Below are 16,713 nucleotides of genomic sequence, written 5' to 3'. Positions count from 1 at the left end.
AATACAAACGTGCATTGGCTTAGTAGTATCGTTTGCATTTTTGGTTTATCGTGTTTGTGTTGCTGCAAGAAAACTATTAGCGCGCTCGTGCTTTAGCTGCCCCTAATGCAAACGTTTTTGTTGTCTGACAAGAATGCAAAATCCATTAAATTCTAAAAATTGTGTTAACTGAAAGATTTGCTTTAAACTTAATTTTATAGATATTATAAAATCCCTTTTTAAGCTTTCTATGATTTCACTCTGAATGCGTCATATCCGTTAAGCTCGAGTGATTTCGTGCGTCACCGTTTGGGCCGCGAAACTTTAAAAACAACTTCTTGTAATTCGCCAACATAACGTGACTGACAAGTGGCTTCCCTTTGTTTTACAACGATGAGTCACTGAAGATAGGATAACAGCTTCAGTAAAACAGTTGTTTGGAGTATCCACGTTTTAATATCAGAGGTTAGGAAAGTGGGCGCTGGTCTAGAATCCTACCACAGTTCTAAAATCAACGCACAAAATTTGAGTTAGGGTGCGGGTTAGCGTTTGGGTGTGGGTGGGTCAAGTATTATTATATTCTTTGTTTAATAATAATACTTGACCCACCCTCACCCAAGTGGTGTTTCGTTGTGGTAGGATTCTAGACCAGCGCCGGAAAGTGTTTTGTTTTTACTTGGTATGAAAATCCGTTTCATTTAATTGGTATTCTCCGTGGGCATAAATATAGTCTCTAGCTCAAGTGTTAAATAAAAACAACATATATTAAACTCTACGAATATATTTTTACAGTGCTCATATTATTAGCTAAATTAGTGTCTGTTTACCATTTCTTATGTATATATATTTTAAATTAGTGTACAACTTTGTCTGTTTGGGTAAATCAAAATCTGAGATCCTAAAGCTTAATTCAGGTTACATAACTATGTATGTAGTTCAAACAATCGTGTTGTAAGTCAATTTGATAAACTGAATAAGCGTGGTTTAAATTTTGTGCTTTTCAGACTGATTAAAGGAAAGATTATGTCAGGAAGACACACAACCACGTACAAAGCCCCACTACGAATGTTGGACACGCCCGAAAGTGGAGCACTACATGAATATGGATCACCTGTCTTAAAAAGCCTTAACCCATGCACAGTTAAAATGGTACCTTGCAAAGAAAACCTAAAATGGGTAAGCAGCCCCTGCTGTACTTGTAAATGAGTTTACCATAATTAATGTGATCCTTTTTGTCTCTGTCAATCAAATATTTGATCATTAATTTAAGGTTTCTCCTGATGTGCAACTTGCCAAAGGAAAATCTGATTCTAGTTCAAAAAAGCCCAAGCAGCTTTCAAGTAGAGAAAATCTCAAAAAGTCGGACAAAAGAGGTCTCAAGTCTGGAACAGCTCGAAAGACTGGTAAAGCACTTCAGTGTGAAAGTGTTGCCTCTTCTACCAACCCACCAGCAAGACCAACATACACCAAACTTGATTTTGTACATGAACAATCGCCCAGGTTTTCCTGTTCAAAAAAGTACGATAATAAAGAAAACATCAAACCAGGGGAGAAATTTGCAGATACCCCTACACGACCAAACAGTTCAAGAAAACTGCAAAAAGCAGATGGTGTACAGAGAAAATGCCTTGGCACATCTGCAAGAGTAAACCGATTGTAAATCTGGTGTATTTTTCCTGTTATTGACAAAGCCCTTAACTGTTGCAATGTACTTTTATGATTTTTATGTACAAATATATTTTACTTGTTCTTCTTTACTACTTGTTTAACCTGTCTGTCAACTAGAAAAATCACACACATCTTTGAATACTATCCTAAATGTGCTGTATTTTAAATTCATTAAACTTAAAAATTAGTGCCTCATTATCTTCAAAGAGTTCAGTTCAACAACACCACAAAATATTTGATTTTATTTTCGTCACAACAACTGTCTAACTTTATTCATTGTTTAAATTGGTAAATTTAATCTGCTCTTTGGTTATTTAATAGGTTACACTTCATTTCAAAACATCAAATTTTTAAAACCACTGCTCCAAAAGTTTGAAAGGATTTTTATTTTACTGCTAATCTTTAACTAAATTTAGCAAAAATAATAACAACACGAAACTTTATTCACATTATGAAACAGGCAGTAAAGTTAACAAAACAACCAAGTTACAGTTCCTGGTATTCAAGCAGGATGAAAAATGCAAAGTTACAGTTTGAAAATGACAGATTATGGTGTCCCCGAAATACTAATCTAGCCAGAGGTAAAAAAAGCATGCATCAAACACGCATTCTGTGACAAGTCACACATTGGCTGCCTTTAGCAATATAAAATGAAACCATTAAAATGTCTGTTCAACTGCGAAATAAGATGGTGCCAAACTTGGCGATGTGACATAACTATAAACTGCAAGCAAACACATTTGAAACTTATGCTGTGCTATACAAGCACAGTAATTTGGATGAACAATGTTGGAATAGCCGTTTACCTAGATTAATTGTTAAAATGTGTGTATTCTTATTGTAACTTAGTACAACTTGTCTAGCACCGAAATCATTCAGCTTGAATGCAGTGTAAAATAGCCTACTCAGCAGCACACAATATGCTTAATGCTGGAAAAATCAGAAGAAAACACTGATATGTTATTCCAATATTTCCAAGTACTTTTGTGCCCACATTACTGCTGCTTGCACTCCTGTGGAGTTTCTTTAGGCTTTCCTTCTTTCTGTATGACAAAAACATTTCTTTATTAGATTAAATACAGTTTATATTTGCATGTTGTCTCAGTCAGGTTGTTGCTTAACAGTCCACCAGAAAATGTTCATTCAGTGCAATTCCAATAAAATACATAAATGCTAATCAATCAGATTATCTAATAGCCAAGGTGATAACAATTTAAGATTTCCAAACTGAAGGATGCCTAAACATTATTAGTATAGTGACAAGTTAAAAGCTTTAGACTTTGCAAAAAAATGGCCCATAGCACTGTGTACATTTTATTTGTATTCTACAGTAGTTAAAACAGCAAACTTTAAACAATATTTTATTGTACTTTTTTAATGTACATGTGTTACCATGGTAGGACCAATTTTTTAAAAATGCAGTTTTTGCCAACCTAATCTAGTTAGGGTATTTGTCCTGCTTTATTGGAACTAAATAGGAAAATACAATATGGCTATTGTAACAACAATCTAGTTTACCAAAACAAACTAAATGTGTACCGGAGGATTTTAACGTTACCCAATGTCAGTTTTGAAACTCTCTGCCCAAACAAAAAAAATCTGGAATTACTCCCGTTTTCTTGCCAAGTCGTTTTTTTTAATGCAAGGCTCAAGACATTTTTATATTTATTAAAGAGATTTCTAAAATATATAAGTGGATAACCTTATCTTAGACTACAAGTTAAGAACTGTGTCTGTGTAAACATATCACCTAGAATACATCACACAACATTTTTAATCACTAGTTTACCTGTGGGTCAAAGTCAGAGTCATTTGCTGAATCCGAATCATCAACAGATTCACCAAGGTTAAACTAGAAAACGTAAGAAACAGTTACTCTCTGAAGAAAAAGTGTACATCATCTAAAATTAACTAATTATACACATAGATGTTTATGTTTAATGATACACATAAAACTGCTGGTATTGATAAAATATAAATCTGTATAGTTTTTATATTTAGCTTTTTTAACTAAATTTTAGCTTCTCCATTACATTATAAAAACCGAACGCAAGCCGAGTAATTTTATTGTTATAAATTGGTAATTAAGATTTTAGTATTGATTTTTCATAAAATTACATCTTGGATGTTGTCAGTAAGCAAATCCAAGCTCCTAAGCTTATAAACTTGCAATACTAAGCCTGCTTAATCTTACCGGTAAAATGGGGACAAATTAAATAAATAGCATTTTTGATATTGACAGATTTCAGAAAGCTTCAAGTGCAACAGGCAACATGTTAATATAAATATGTTGTTTAAAGCACAGCTTTTTAAACTTTGCAATTTGCAAACCTTTTATTTTATTTTTATAATCCCTTTATAGTTGACAAGTCAATGATTAACCCAACATTGAAATAAATTGCAGCTCAGTCAGGTATTAGGATTTTTTTTCGTTTTGACCTTTTCATTAATATAGGTTAAAAAATTACAATTTATTTCAATTTAAGAGTTGTGTGTAAATTGTAGGTCTACTTTTACACCAAAAACTCATTGCACAACCCCTAGTTTTACAAGCCTTGGATTTAAACACAAAAAACGTTCTTATGGCTTACTCCTCCTCCTTCTTCATCATCTTCCTCTTCTTCCTCATCATAATCATCTTCATCGTTGACTTCCCCGGTAAAGTAGAGGACAGCTCGGGGGACGATCCGCTCTCGTATCATGTGTCCAATCTCAAAATCACTTGCCAGCAGTGCTTCGGTGTCTGGGTCCTATATAAAGAAAATTTGATTTAGTTTTAAGTTGAAATGAGAACTTTACTGTGGCTGGTATGACAGAATGCAAAACACAGGCGCAGGAATATGTAACTTTTTAAGTCAAAGTTAATCTAGGGATGTCCAACCCGACTGATGTTTTGGTGTGGCCCAGCACTCAGTGTCACTTCAAATAATATTTTTTCAAAAAAAAAAATGATAAAATATCATCAAAACGGGTACAAGGCATAGTATTTGAGGTCATTTTATAGTTTTTCAGAGACTATAAACGTGTCTAATGCAGCCACAACAGTCAAAGTACACTGTGCACACAGTTAAATTTAGCATTGTTATATTGTGTGGGTGTGTGGAGCTCTGTGGTTGCTTACCTCCCTCGCCTAAGTATAAAAAATGTTTGCGCAACTTTTGTTGTTTTATAAAAAATTAAAGTTTTTTAATAAAACTGCTAAAATATAATTTAAAACTTAATGGCTGATTATTATTTTTGTAGTTTTGCTGAAACGTCAAAAATAGGAAAGTAGCAAAACAATCTAATGAACAGAAACTAATATTTTAAAACATTAGTTGGTAAATTAAATAAATCATAAATTAACATAAAAAAAAACATCTGCCTAAACTAAAATTGGAATTGATTTATATTTAATACTGTGTTTGTTTTTTATCTCAAATTTAGAAATGTGAATGTAAAATTTTGTCATAAACAACCCTTTGAGGGAAATATTTTTAGGTCGAAGGTGACATACTGTAGCATGTTATGACATGTGAATTAACTATTTTGTGCTTCTTACGATTCACCTATATTTCACTTGCAAATTGCATGAGTTGACTGGAGAACACTGGGTGTTTTAAAGATTAGTTTTTTCATTGTCACCTCAAAAAAATTTTATTCCCACCTACCCAAATATAAATCTGCCCATTTATATATGTATCAACAGACAATTTAGTCTTACAGATTTTTAAAACTCAGTGCCAACTTATCGTAAAACGCCCACGAAAATTATGGTTAGAAGCAGCATCTATTTAATAAAAAGTAGATACAACATCGTCCACAAGATGCATAATTTCAAACAGTAAGAACTACAACATTCATTAAAATGTCCCAAAAATATGGAGTATATATATGTTGCTACAGTGCCATTACTTTTTAAAAGTCTAGGCTACTAAGATTATGTATAAGAAAATATTTCAAACAAGTCATTTACGGTTGGCTACAAATAAATAAAAATAACCATTAACATGAATGTGGTATTTTTTAGTATTAGTTATAAGCAAGTCTAAATTAGTGACCACAACAGGAAGAAAATACTTTTTTAAACACTATAAGGAAGTAGTTGCCAACTAAGGTGGCATTTCTAATGTGCAAGAGGGTGGGCTTACATATCTGATTCCTAAATATTTTGAAATGGTCTCTTTGTAAGCTTCTTGCAACAAGTTTTAGTGTACAACGAAAGTGAAGTAAACCAAGCAATACTTTCACATCTTAAGCACAGTTTGTGTGTCGACAACCAAAACATTAAAATGATCAACATAGGCTGTATATATCTGTATACTTCTTAAAAGTTAGGGGGCCTCCTTAATTGTGATTTTTTTATACTGAAAACCACACCAGTAATAAAGTATACAAAATGTCGCCTGTGCACTTTACACAAAAAAACATTAACCTAAAACAAAAAAGAAAACAAATACTTACCAATTCAGTGTCGTCTTCTTGAACTAAAAATAACCATAAATAAATGTAAATTAACAACAACAAAAAGTATCTGTTTAACTTTAAACTGACATAAATCAAAGGCTATTATTATCCTACTTTTCTGAAATATGCTGCATTGGGTTGTAATTTCAAATGCAACTGACATAACTAGATGCGTTGCGGTATATCATAGAACAGCTTTTGGGAAGAAAAATAGTAAATATATATAGCATGAGATGAAACAAACACAAAGACATTTTTAACAGTTCTTGATGCACATGATCATGTCACTCATTTAACAAATACATCGGCTATAAAAAGTGTTTGTTCTCTAGTATATAATTATATACTGTGTATAACTGTTATTTTGTGTATTAAATCTACTCAACCTTTACCAGAACTAAAAATTTACTACACTCTATAAAAGCAGTTAAACTTTTATATAGCATTGGCAATGTATTTTTCCAAAAATAAATATGTAGATATGCCTGATTTTACTACTGTTTATAAAAAATGTCTACAAACCTTCAGGTGGGTTGAAAAAGTTAAAGAATGAGTCATTTGCAACTTGTTTGGTGACTGTTCGTACTGTCCCCCTACCCTTGTGCTTCTGTTTTTTCTTGATCGTTTTCACTGTCAGGTTCTTCCCTTTGACCCAGTCAATGGTGCACCTGGTGTAAATACAGCATGGTTAACCTTCTGCTGACCAGTCATTTGGTTCTAACGTATAAAACGCCTACAGAGCACATTCTTTCAGAAAATAAATTGTATTTCAAAGATGTCTTTTTCTGGGTAAGCAAGTGTTGAACTTTAATTAGAATATAAAATTGTAGTGATGTGATTTGATATGTTTAAACAAAACTACTGTCTTAAATCATTTCGCTAAAAAAATTTGTTAATAAACTTAATGTAAAAACAGGACAACACAAACTTAACCTATAAATTCAACAATTGAAAGTATGTTCTTTAAGCTGTACTAAATAAGTATATATACCGATTGTAATTTCTAATTTCTTGCATAGTTTGTTCAATAGTATATATGAAAAAATGTGTATGGCAAAATAAAATACTTTGAATTGTATCTGTCAAACATAATTTAACCTAAAATGTTACTTTTAAGGATTTTTTTTGTGAATAAAATTGCAAAACAAAGCTTGCTTGTAAATAGAGCTATTAACACTAAAACAGAAATAATTCTCCAGACTTAAATGTCATGTATCTATATTTTAACTGTTTTACCTTCTTTGACAAAGTGATTAATATTTAATAAGAGAAAACAGATAATAAACACATATGTTTTACTAGGATGTGCCAAATTGCATTTTGACAGGCAATTGTCAAGAAAGATACAATTAAACCAACTTGCAAGGCATTCCTGTCCAGTGTATTTCCCTAGTGCATTGTGTTGTAGCGCATCACATGACAGTGTCACTTCCTTTTTTAGACAAAGCAACAAACAGTGCACACTAATTCAGTTTGCCATGGGAGAAAAAAAATTGCATATCGTGAATTTTTTTACATAGCTGAACATGGCAGTTCCAAAAAGGCAATTCTAAATTTATTAATGCATAAAATACTTTTAAAAGATATAACAAAACTCACCCTTTACAGTAAACAATTTCAGGGCCTTCAAATGAGAATGGTTCTTTTTCATCAGGCTGTGATTGCAACTTGTAGTATTTCGTCAACGAGGAATTGGTAAAGTATGAATTGGAATCAAAAACAAACTCCAAAGTAAAGCCCTGCAAGTTTTACAATCAAATTAACATCAAAATTAGTTAACATAAATAAACTTTATAAAGTTATAACCAACAACCCTTAAATGTTACTAAACTTATATATTGCCTCTAAAGCAGTGATTCCCAAGCTGTGTGCCACAACACACTAGTGTGCCTCAGAGATTTTCAAGTTGTTCAGTAAATTTGGAAAAAATATTAGTTATTAGTGTTACCAATAGGCATACGGCCACAAACGCAAGCATTTTAGACTTAAATACGCATAATCCATTACAAATTAATAATATTGAAACATTTATATATAGTTTGTCGGGTGTTAAGGATTGTGAATATCTTTCAGCAATTTCCTAAAATAACAGTGCAAACAAGCAGAAAGTATGCAAGCCTTATATGCCTACTAAGCATGACAACTCATACATGTCATTATCTAACATGATATTTACACATTGCCTTGCTATCTAGTTGGAATGATGGGCAAATTAAGTTGCATTTTGTTATGTAAAATGTGCACACTATTAAATTAGATTGCATCAAAAGACATTAAACTTAAAATCAGTGCTTTACAAACCACTAAAATCTTACCATTGGCTCATCTGTAGTTGAGTATGTGACCCTGATATCAACAAGTTTAGTTAATACTGGTTCATCGTGCTCTTGTACCATGTCTTGGAGGATAGTCACATTCTTAAAAATAGTCAGCCAAAACTCAGGGATGCCTTGTGGGTTTTCTACAAAAAATCACAAAATCAGCATTTTTATTTCAACATATAAAAATAAATAAGCATCACATGTTAATTATTGTGCATTTATACTTTGGTAAAAGTGTCTTTATTGTAAAAAAGTTTGGCACGAAAAAAAATCAATAAAACATTGGCAGATAGTCATTACATTTTTTTTTTTTTGATTGGCTTAAGGTTTTACAACTATTCCACTTTAACTAAATTAAATGTTCTCTTTCAAGCAATCAGATAAAACTCTTTTAGGTTTTAGGTTTCAGGTTTCAAGTATTACCTTCATCTTCTTCATCTATCTTAGCTTGGGCCTGATCTTTTTCCTGGGAAAAAAAGTGGAAGGGAAAGGTCAGGTTATACATTGAATTGTCTACGTGGCAGTCTGGTTACCGGTTATATTAAGACATGATACATGTAACGTCAACTGTCACAACAAACAAATTGGAGATTCTACTTTTGGGTTCAATGACTGGTCACAATAATTGCATGAGATTTCCATGAAAGAGTTATATATAGATATATATATATATATTCAACATATTGGAAAATACATAATATTAAAATAATGAAATAAATTTAACTTGAGTATTTAAAATTTGAAAAATACTTTAAATAGAAAGGCCCACTAAATAATCACGTTTTTCCAAAATTATAAAATGAAGCTCTAACCTCCGAGTCTGTGACTTCTTTAATTTTTTCATCATCTTCTTCTTCAGCCTCGCTTTCCCATTCACACTCCTCGTCAGTAGGCTCATAACTGCCACTGACAATGACATGCCGCTAAAAGCATACACAAAGATTTAATACAAGTCTTCAGGAATATTAAAAGAGTAATTTTAAAAGCCTAGAATTACTTTTGTAGATTCTCGAATTTCAAAGGTAGTCACATTCACTTACAAAATAAAAAGGTAGTCAAAAATATTTATTTAGGATGTGCCAGAAGCAATAATTATTAAACAGGCCACCCATCAACTTTAATCATGTAATTGACCTTTTGCCAACACAATCGTGACTCATGGTGTTATGGAAAATCATGTTTTGTCCGGGCGATGGAGTTTTCAAATTATGCCAGGCTAATTTTAAAATGAAATTAATTTATGCTTCCCCATTTTATTAAAATACAAGTTGTTAATCTTTGTAAAACTTGGGGTTTTAAAGCATTACTTCTTTATATAAATTCTTATCTAAACACTTTATTTGGCTTAAATTTAATCTTTTTATCGGCTTAAATTAAATCTAAGCAACTTTTAGACATGTTTTCCCTTAAATGCTGGAAGAAAAACAGCACGTTTTTTGTAGTACAAAATCTTGCATTATGTTTCGCAATGACAACTTTAGGTAAAACCAGTATATAAAACAAATATATGTTATCTCAAGTACCTTCTTTTGTTGCCAAAATATATGATAAACATTTATTTAATATTGTAGAAGGATAAGGACCCATGGATTAGAGTTAAAGTTAACCCTTTTACAAATGGATAGCAATATTGTGTACCTTGTCAAAAACCGGTTTGTAAAGTTCGCTGTACTTTCTTTCCAGTTCATGGACTTCCTCGTAAAACTGGGCTTCAATTTTTGTTGACTTTACTTGCAAGTTCTTTAAGGCATGGATTCTACGCTTTATCACCTTTGGCAAGCTATAAATTGCAAATACATTAAAATATTAAAAGTTTCTATTACCAGTCACCTTTATGAACAAGGGTGTTTAAAGTACAATCAACTATGTTTAAAAAATACATTCAAGAGGACTTGAAAAAAGAGAGGAATAAACTTAATTTTATTTTATGTTGTATAAAAAAAGAAAATAAATTTGATGTCTATTCTTGCATTGCTATACGTAACCTATGATAAAACTTACATATTCATTATTGTACTTGACTGCGTGTTTAACAAAATACAAAATAAATATTTTTTATATTGTTCATTGTGTTTACAGTCCAATAGTTGCAAAATAAAAGACCCAACTAATATTTTTACATGTCAAATCAAGGTGTTAAAATAACTATAAAAAGCACCTTTTTTAATTTGGCAACTTATACAATTGGTTTATATTATTATCATACAATTTCTTTAAACTATAATTCCTATTCTAAAATTTATTACATACATTATTACTATTGTTGAAACTAAAAAATAACTTGAAACAAAATCTGCAGATATTCCTATTTTTCAATTTACTGCATAAATTGTTTACAAACCTGTCTATATATCCTGAAGGGGTCCCTACAATACTGTCCAATCGTTGCTGTAATGCAGCAAGCACTTGAGGGTTTTGCATCATTTCCGAAGTGATTTGACTGGCTGTGAAAAGACAAATATTTATAAGCAAAAATACAACTTACACCAGAATCCATCTAAATTGAATAGAGGTGTACTATCATAGAGTAAGCAAAATAGTTTTCATATTAGCTAGCTATGTTTGGTAGTTTGATAAATTATTTGCCGTAGAACAGGATACGTAATCAATTTAAAAAAATTAAACTAGTTAAATTTATCAGCTACTGCGGTATTTAACTTACCGGATGGGATAGATGCTTGAACTTCTTCTGTTTCAACCTTTCCCTCATCTTCCTCCTTGGCCACATTGGTACTTGTGTCTGCATCGCCAGCTGACATTATTATTTTGTGTGTGTGCAAAAATCGGTAACTTTACAAAAAAATCTGCCTTTGGTTGCAGACCACACTATGTATCAAACCTGTAAAAAATGGACACACTTGTGTTGCTGACAATACCATTTACATTTCATGGTAGTTTTTGTCAAGATCTTGGGTGTGAAGCGCCAACTTTTTAGGTGTACAGGGACCCTAAAGTTTGGAATCATAACCTATCAAAATTCATTCAACCAATAATGCAAACTTGAAAAAAAATGAGTGCAGTGTTTTTGTAAGCGGAAATGTTTAAAAACATTTTGAACACCAAAACTCTCCTGAAGCCTACCTGTTAACTGTTTTGCAAGGATATTTAAATATAACACTTTTAGTACCCAATTTTTACTTAAGTATCGAAAATGTGTCCAAATGTCTTTATATATTTAAGCTTGGTGCAAATAGAAAAGTATCGCAATTAGTTTCATTCTAGCTATGTAAAAAATGATAAGTGCGAAGTGCCCATATTAGTTTTATTGAAGCAGCCAAGCTACATGTGAATAAAAAGTGCCGAAATCAGTATTTTCAAAATACATGCAAATAAAACAGTGCCTATTAGTTTTATTTGGTTATATGCGAATAAACAGATGCGCTGGTACAGCAAAAGGTTGCATCAAAAGAAAATTAGAAGGCCCTATTGAACACTGTAAACAAGACTAAATCTTGTCTAAGTGAAAGGCCTTATAAACTTGGTACTAATTTCTAACATTTCAGCAAATTTTTGAAGTTATCTAAAACTACTATTTTTGTGTCTGGTAAGTTTTTTAGAAATTTAAGTAAGCGTAATAACCATAATTTTAGGACTTTAAAAGACAGCAGTTATGACTGTTGCTAAAAAACAGCACAATAGCTAGGTAATGTACCACACAGACTTAATAGTGACACATGTCATCCTTAAAGGAATAATTTTTTATGGTCATAATTTTTTGGGGCACTAATTCAGGTGTGCACACAAAATACTTAAAAATAAAAGTTTAAAAATGCTGTTGTACACACCAAACCTGTGCAATCAAATTAAACTTTGGTTTAATGGACACATGAACTTTAAATTCCATCATAACCTAACATATTTACTAAATTTAGGTGTTCAATTACCAGATTGAGGTGTGCACACAATTTCCTTATTTTAAGTTTGTACCAGACACAGAATGCAGACTGGCAAGAAATATTCAGATTGATATGTTGTCGCTCAATTAAAAATGACTTCAGTATGTGGTCTTACAACTTCCTTGAAGGCAAGATTGGCATTTCTTTAATGCATGTGGGTGATCATTGTTTTCCTAAACTGAGTTCAGGAATTTCCCTTTATCGATCATTATAATGACTAATGGATATCTAGAAAAAAACTTCACTAGCACAAATGTCAAGGTAGAGCTAGCATATATTAATCTGCACAATTGGAGGACAAAGCAACATTTGGAATGAATTTTTTTAAACAATACTTAACTTCTTTTTGGATAAAATTTAGCAAAGTAACAGCGAAAAAGTAGACAAATTTATTTTGCAGATTTACATTATCATTTTGTTTTTTGGTTCTGCTTATTTTTTGCAAAAGGAAACGTTCATATAAAATGGATAGAATTCATTCCATTACCAAAAAGTCTCAACTTAAATTAGCACTCTTGCTAAAAACTCACACGTAAATATAATTTTCTTAAAAGGATTACCAACAAAATGCAAAACACAAATGAGTAGCTCATTTGGGCATTTTTTTGGAGGGCAACAGAGTGAGCTAAAAACAACATGAGTCTGAATCTGATCATAAAAATAACAAAGGCATAACTCCAAAGTTACTTTGGCCAAATGGCTGATAACGTTGTATCACTGGTCTGGTTCCTACTGGAATCCTTTAACTGGGCACAATTAAGCATTTATTTGGTATAATTGTCAAAAGTTTTTAACAGAGACATAATCCAACAGCGATCTTAGACTAATTTTTAGTCTCAATAACTACAATCCCACTTTGATAAAGGTCCGAGTAGTTGTAAAAATTATTTCAAGTCAAAATCGCTCAAAAATTAATATAAACTGTATTTAAGTCATTTAAAAATACTGTATTAACAACGATGGGGCTTCCAATCTATGGGCCATGGCTAGGGATGTTTATTATAGAATACTGAATCCTTAGATTCAAATCCAAATTGGATTTAAATTTTGCCGTTCATCTCGGGTGATTGGAACCGCTATACTTTTTTTTTTTACCGCAGATGGTTGCACCTAATTGTGCGTTCGCGGGTGGCAAGTTTGGATTAAGGCCTGTACATTTATACCACATGATTTAAATGAAGGCATGTAGTGCAGTGTCAGCGTTTTTTGGGGTGATTAATTACTTGCAATAACCTTTGTCTAATAATTAAGTGTCAAACAAGCATTATTGGGCGAGCCACCAACATGCAACATCAGTTGCAGAGTTTGCAATTCCCTTTATAAGTTACAAAAGTAGCATTCCCAAGTGTGTTGGCCTTGGAACTGAAACACAACAGTGTTTTAAAAAACAGGACAAAATTTGCTTGACCATTGTGTAGAGTTGTATTGTACCAACTATATTGGCAAAATATTAGGTTTTTAACAGAAATTGTTTGCTGATTTGTTTTGCTAATTTAACAGAAATTGTTTGCTGAGGTTACAAGTCACACAGTGCAACATGCCATAGTACAGCGGTTCTTAACCTATGGGTAATTCCAGGATAGGAGGTGGGTAATCAGCTGAACCAGAATATTTAGAATTATAGATGTAACCAACAATTTCAAAGGTGTAAGTGCTAAAGCTTCTCTATTACTTACACTTCATTTAATGTTTTGAGTTCGTTCAAAACAACCAAACAAGCACAGTGATATTTTATTATTTTTAGAATTGTTTTGTCATAGTGATCATTTTTGTTGCCACTTTTACCAACAGTAAGATTTTTTGTGTATCTGCTAGCCTAGCTATTATTTCATGATCAGTTCCGTTACAGCTGTTTTATAAGCAAGCTTGACGGATGCGTTGCCGTTTAGTGTTTATTTAAGGTATTCTTAGCAGGGTTGGGCTTAAGCACTTGCCCGCTTGCCAATGCGAGTGCAAATTGACACCTCGTCCGACTGGTGAGTGACTTCAGTGAGACTTTGTCGCGTTTTAGAAAAATCGTAACAATCAAACACTTTTATTTTTGGTTTATTTTTTACCTTAAACATTTTTAATTTTTAAATGTTTAACCCAGTCGTTGGAAATGTTTATTGGACTTACGATGTACTTAGGATAATAATTCTACTTTTTTGTATTTGTTTAATTGATCCAGCAACTATAGTGTTAGGTGAAATGTTGCGTTTTGTTCCTGGCGTAAAATAACCTGCGGAGAACCTCCTTTAGGAACAGAAAAACCAGAATACGAAAAAAAGATAGCGCAAGGATTTTTAGATAAATGGAAAACAGGCAGGCCGTAGCTAATAAAATGTCAGGGTTTTTTTTCACTAAAGATTGTAAGAAATATTCCGCTAATAAACATTGCTTTAAGCGTCAAGTGCTTTGTTTGTCATTAATTTGTTTATCCATGCATGGAAATAAATGACCAGACTTTATAAAAACTAATGTTTACGTATAAAAACCACAAGTCAGATTAACGATAACCCCAAAAATTACCGCGCTTGGATGGAAATTTGTAGACGGTATGCCAACAAATTTGGTGATTGTTATTTCGTCCAGGCGAGTGGTGATTGATAGCCACTCGCCTGCCTGGCGAGTGTAAATTTTTGCTTAGGAACAACCCTGCTTAGTGAAGTTGTTTGGAGCAGAATAGCTAAGTATACATTTAGGGAGTTAGTGTTGAGACGAGCAAGCAATATTTTGTTGAATAACGCTGTTTTATATTTTTAGTATTACAAAATAAAAGAAATTAGATTTTGGGTAAAAGGACTTTCATCTGACAGAAATGGGTAATAAGGGAAAAAAGGTTAAGAACCCCTGCCATAGTATATATAGTTGTCCCACATATTTTGGGTTCCGGTTAGATGTTTTTCAGGGTGCTCTACTAAAAGGTTGAAAAATAAAGTTTCTACATTCATTAGGATATGCAAAAAAACGAAGAATTTGGGCCAAAAATGCTGGACACCATAAGACTGGCAAGATTCTGCCACCTGTTTAAAATTAAAGACAACAAGTTAGTCTAAATATCCTTATAAAAATCAAATCTTCTACTGTATTAAACTGCTTATTATATATTCAGAAATGGGTGAAGGGCTCTTTAGAAAGTAACGCAAAAAAAAACGATCTACAAATAGCGCAACGCAATTATTTGGGTTAGGGTGTCGATGCCTTTTAGGTGTGGGTGGGTTTAGTATTATTATATTTATTATTAACAATATTGCTTGACCCACCTAACCCGCAACCAATGTGCTTTGCGGTATTTTCTAGAGACATTTTTTGCGTTACTTTCTATACGTATTACGTAACAAATCGACGAAGCGCCTAAATGTTTTAATTCAGTCTAACTAAGGGTCGGGCACTCTGTAACACTTAACAGTCTCATAATATTTAAAGGTTTTAAACATATAACATATAACATAAACAGAACTAGTGTCTGAACAACGAAAGTCACCCAAATGCAACATGTGGAAGAATATAAAATCTCCCTCTTGTAGCATAAATCCTATGACAGCTCCGCATTAAACCGAAAATTTTGCAATAAAACAATATAAAATAAGCCCGTTTAGCATTATAAATGGTTAATTTGACATAAATTCTATACAAATCACATAATATGTGTGTTTTTTCGCTATTTTGCGAAAAGTAAGTATTTTTCTCCAAGTTTTGTATTAACAGTAAACTTAGTTTTCCGACAAGTACAATTTCCCGCCAAATTTTGCAACTTTTTCACCAGAGGCTCTTGAACTTTAAAACAGAAACTCCGACCGAACCCGCAACAGATCATTATGAAGTAGTTTTAAACTGATTTTGTACTAACCTTAATCGATTCCATATGGTTTTTCGTAAGATTTTAAGAAGTCAAACCTAAAGGAGAACGTATATGCCTGGGATAAACCTAATCCTTAACTGATTACAATCCTTTTAAAAAGTGCACTCCAGTATGACGTCACAGTTTGACAACAACACCCACATCAGAATAAAACACAATTCGGAATAAGGACAAAATATGACTAACACATAATGGTATTATTACCGCTTAAATCGAAATAAGTCCTAAATCCGTTATAACAAGACCCTAAAGGTCATCAGACCTAAACACACTTTATCTAACCCAAAACCCCACCCCAAAGTACATAACTAACTTCCCTAATTGTTTCAACACAAACCCATTTTCCAAGCCAATCCATTACCCACCAATATCCCCAAACAGGAAAAAAATCCGGTGCCAAAACTTAAGCTTCGAAAATATGGTAACCCTGCCAAACCACGTACATTAATAATTTTAAATCTACCACAACAAAGCATTATAAAACAACTGATCGTTGATTATATGCAAGGAAGGCACGTTTTAAGTAAAAGTAATACACTTGTTTATTTCCTTGGTAAAA

The 16,713-nt window shown here is 32.4% G+C and overlaps 2 protein-coding genes across 2 annotated transcripts; one reads left to right on the top strand and one right to left on the bottom strand.

The window, feature by feature from the left end:
* The first annotated feature begins 319 nt into the window (after nucleotides 1-319).
* LOC146167526 (uncharacterized) lies at nucleotides 320-2,749 on the top strand. Its single transcript, XM_083391006.1, has 3 exons — nucleotides 320-444; nucleotides 984-1,155; nucleotides 1,250-2,749. Exons 2-3 carry the CDS (start codon nucleotides 1,003-1,005, stop codon nucleotides 1,637-1,639), a joined length of 543 nt encoding a protein of 180 aa, XP_083247132.1. The 5' UTR covers nucleotides 320-444; nucleotides 984-1,002; the 3' UTR covers nucleotides 1,640-2,749.
* LOC146167525 (nucleosome assembly protein 1-like 1) lies at nucleotides 2,040-11,249 on the bottom strand. Its single transcript, XM_083391004.1, has 12 exons — nucleotides 11,077-11,249; nucleotides 10,756-10,858; nucleotides 10,053-10,194; nucleotides 9,227-9,337; nucleotides 8,838-8,880; nucleotides 8,409-8,554; nucleotides 7,693-7,832; nucleotides 6,616-6,761; nucleotides 6,091-6,113; nucleotides 4,239-4,397; nucleotides 3,437-3,499; nucleotides 2,040-2,690 (listed from the first exon to the last, which is right to left on the bottom strand). Exons 1-12 carry the CDS (start codon nucleotides 11,171-11,173, stop codon nucleotides 2,643-2,645), a joined length of 1,221 nt encoding a protein of 406 aa, XP_083247130.1. The 5' UTR covers nucleotides 11,174-11,249; the 3' UTR covers nucleotides 2,040-2,642.
* Nucleotides 11,250-16,713: the final 5,464 nt, after the last annotated feature.

This window comes from Ascidiella aspersa, chromosome 1 (assembly GCF_963924565.1).
Source record: "Ascidiella aspersa chromosome 1, kaAscAspe10.2, whole genome shotgun sequence".
Lineage (NCBI taxonomy): Eukaryota > Metazoa > Chordata > Ascidiacea > Phlebobranchia > Ascidiidae > Ascidiella > Ascidiella aspersa.
The sequence above is the reverse complement of the archived record's forward strand: the minus strand, read 5'-3'. Positions and strand labels throughout refer to the sequence as shown.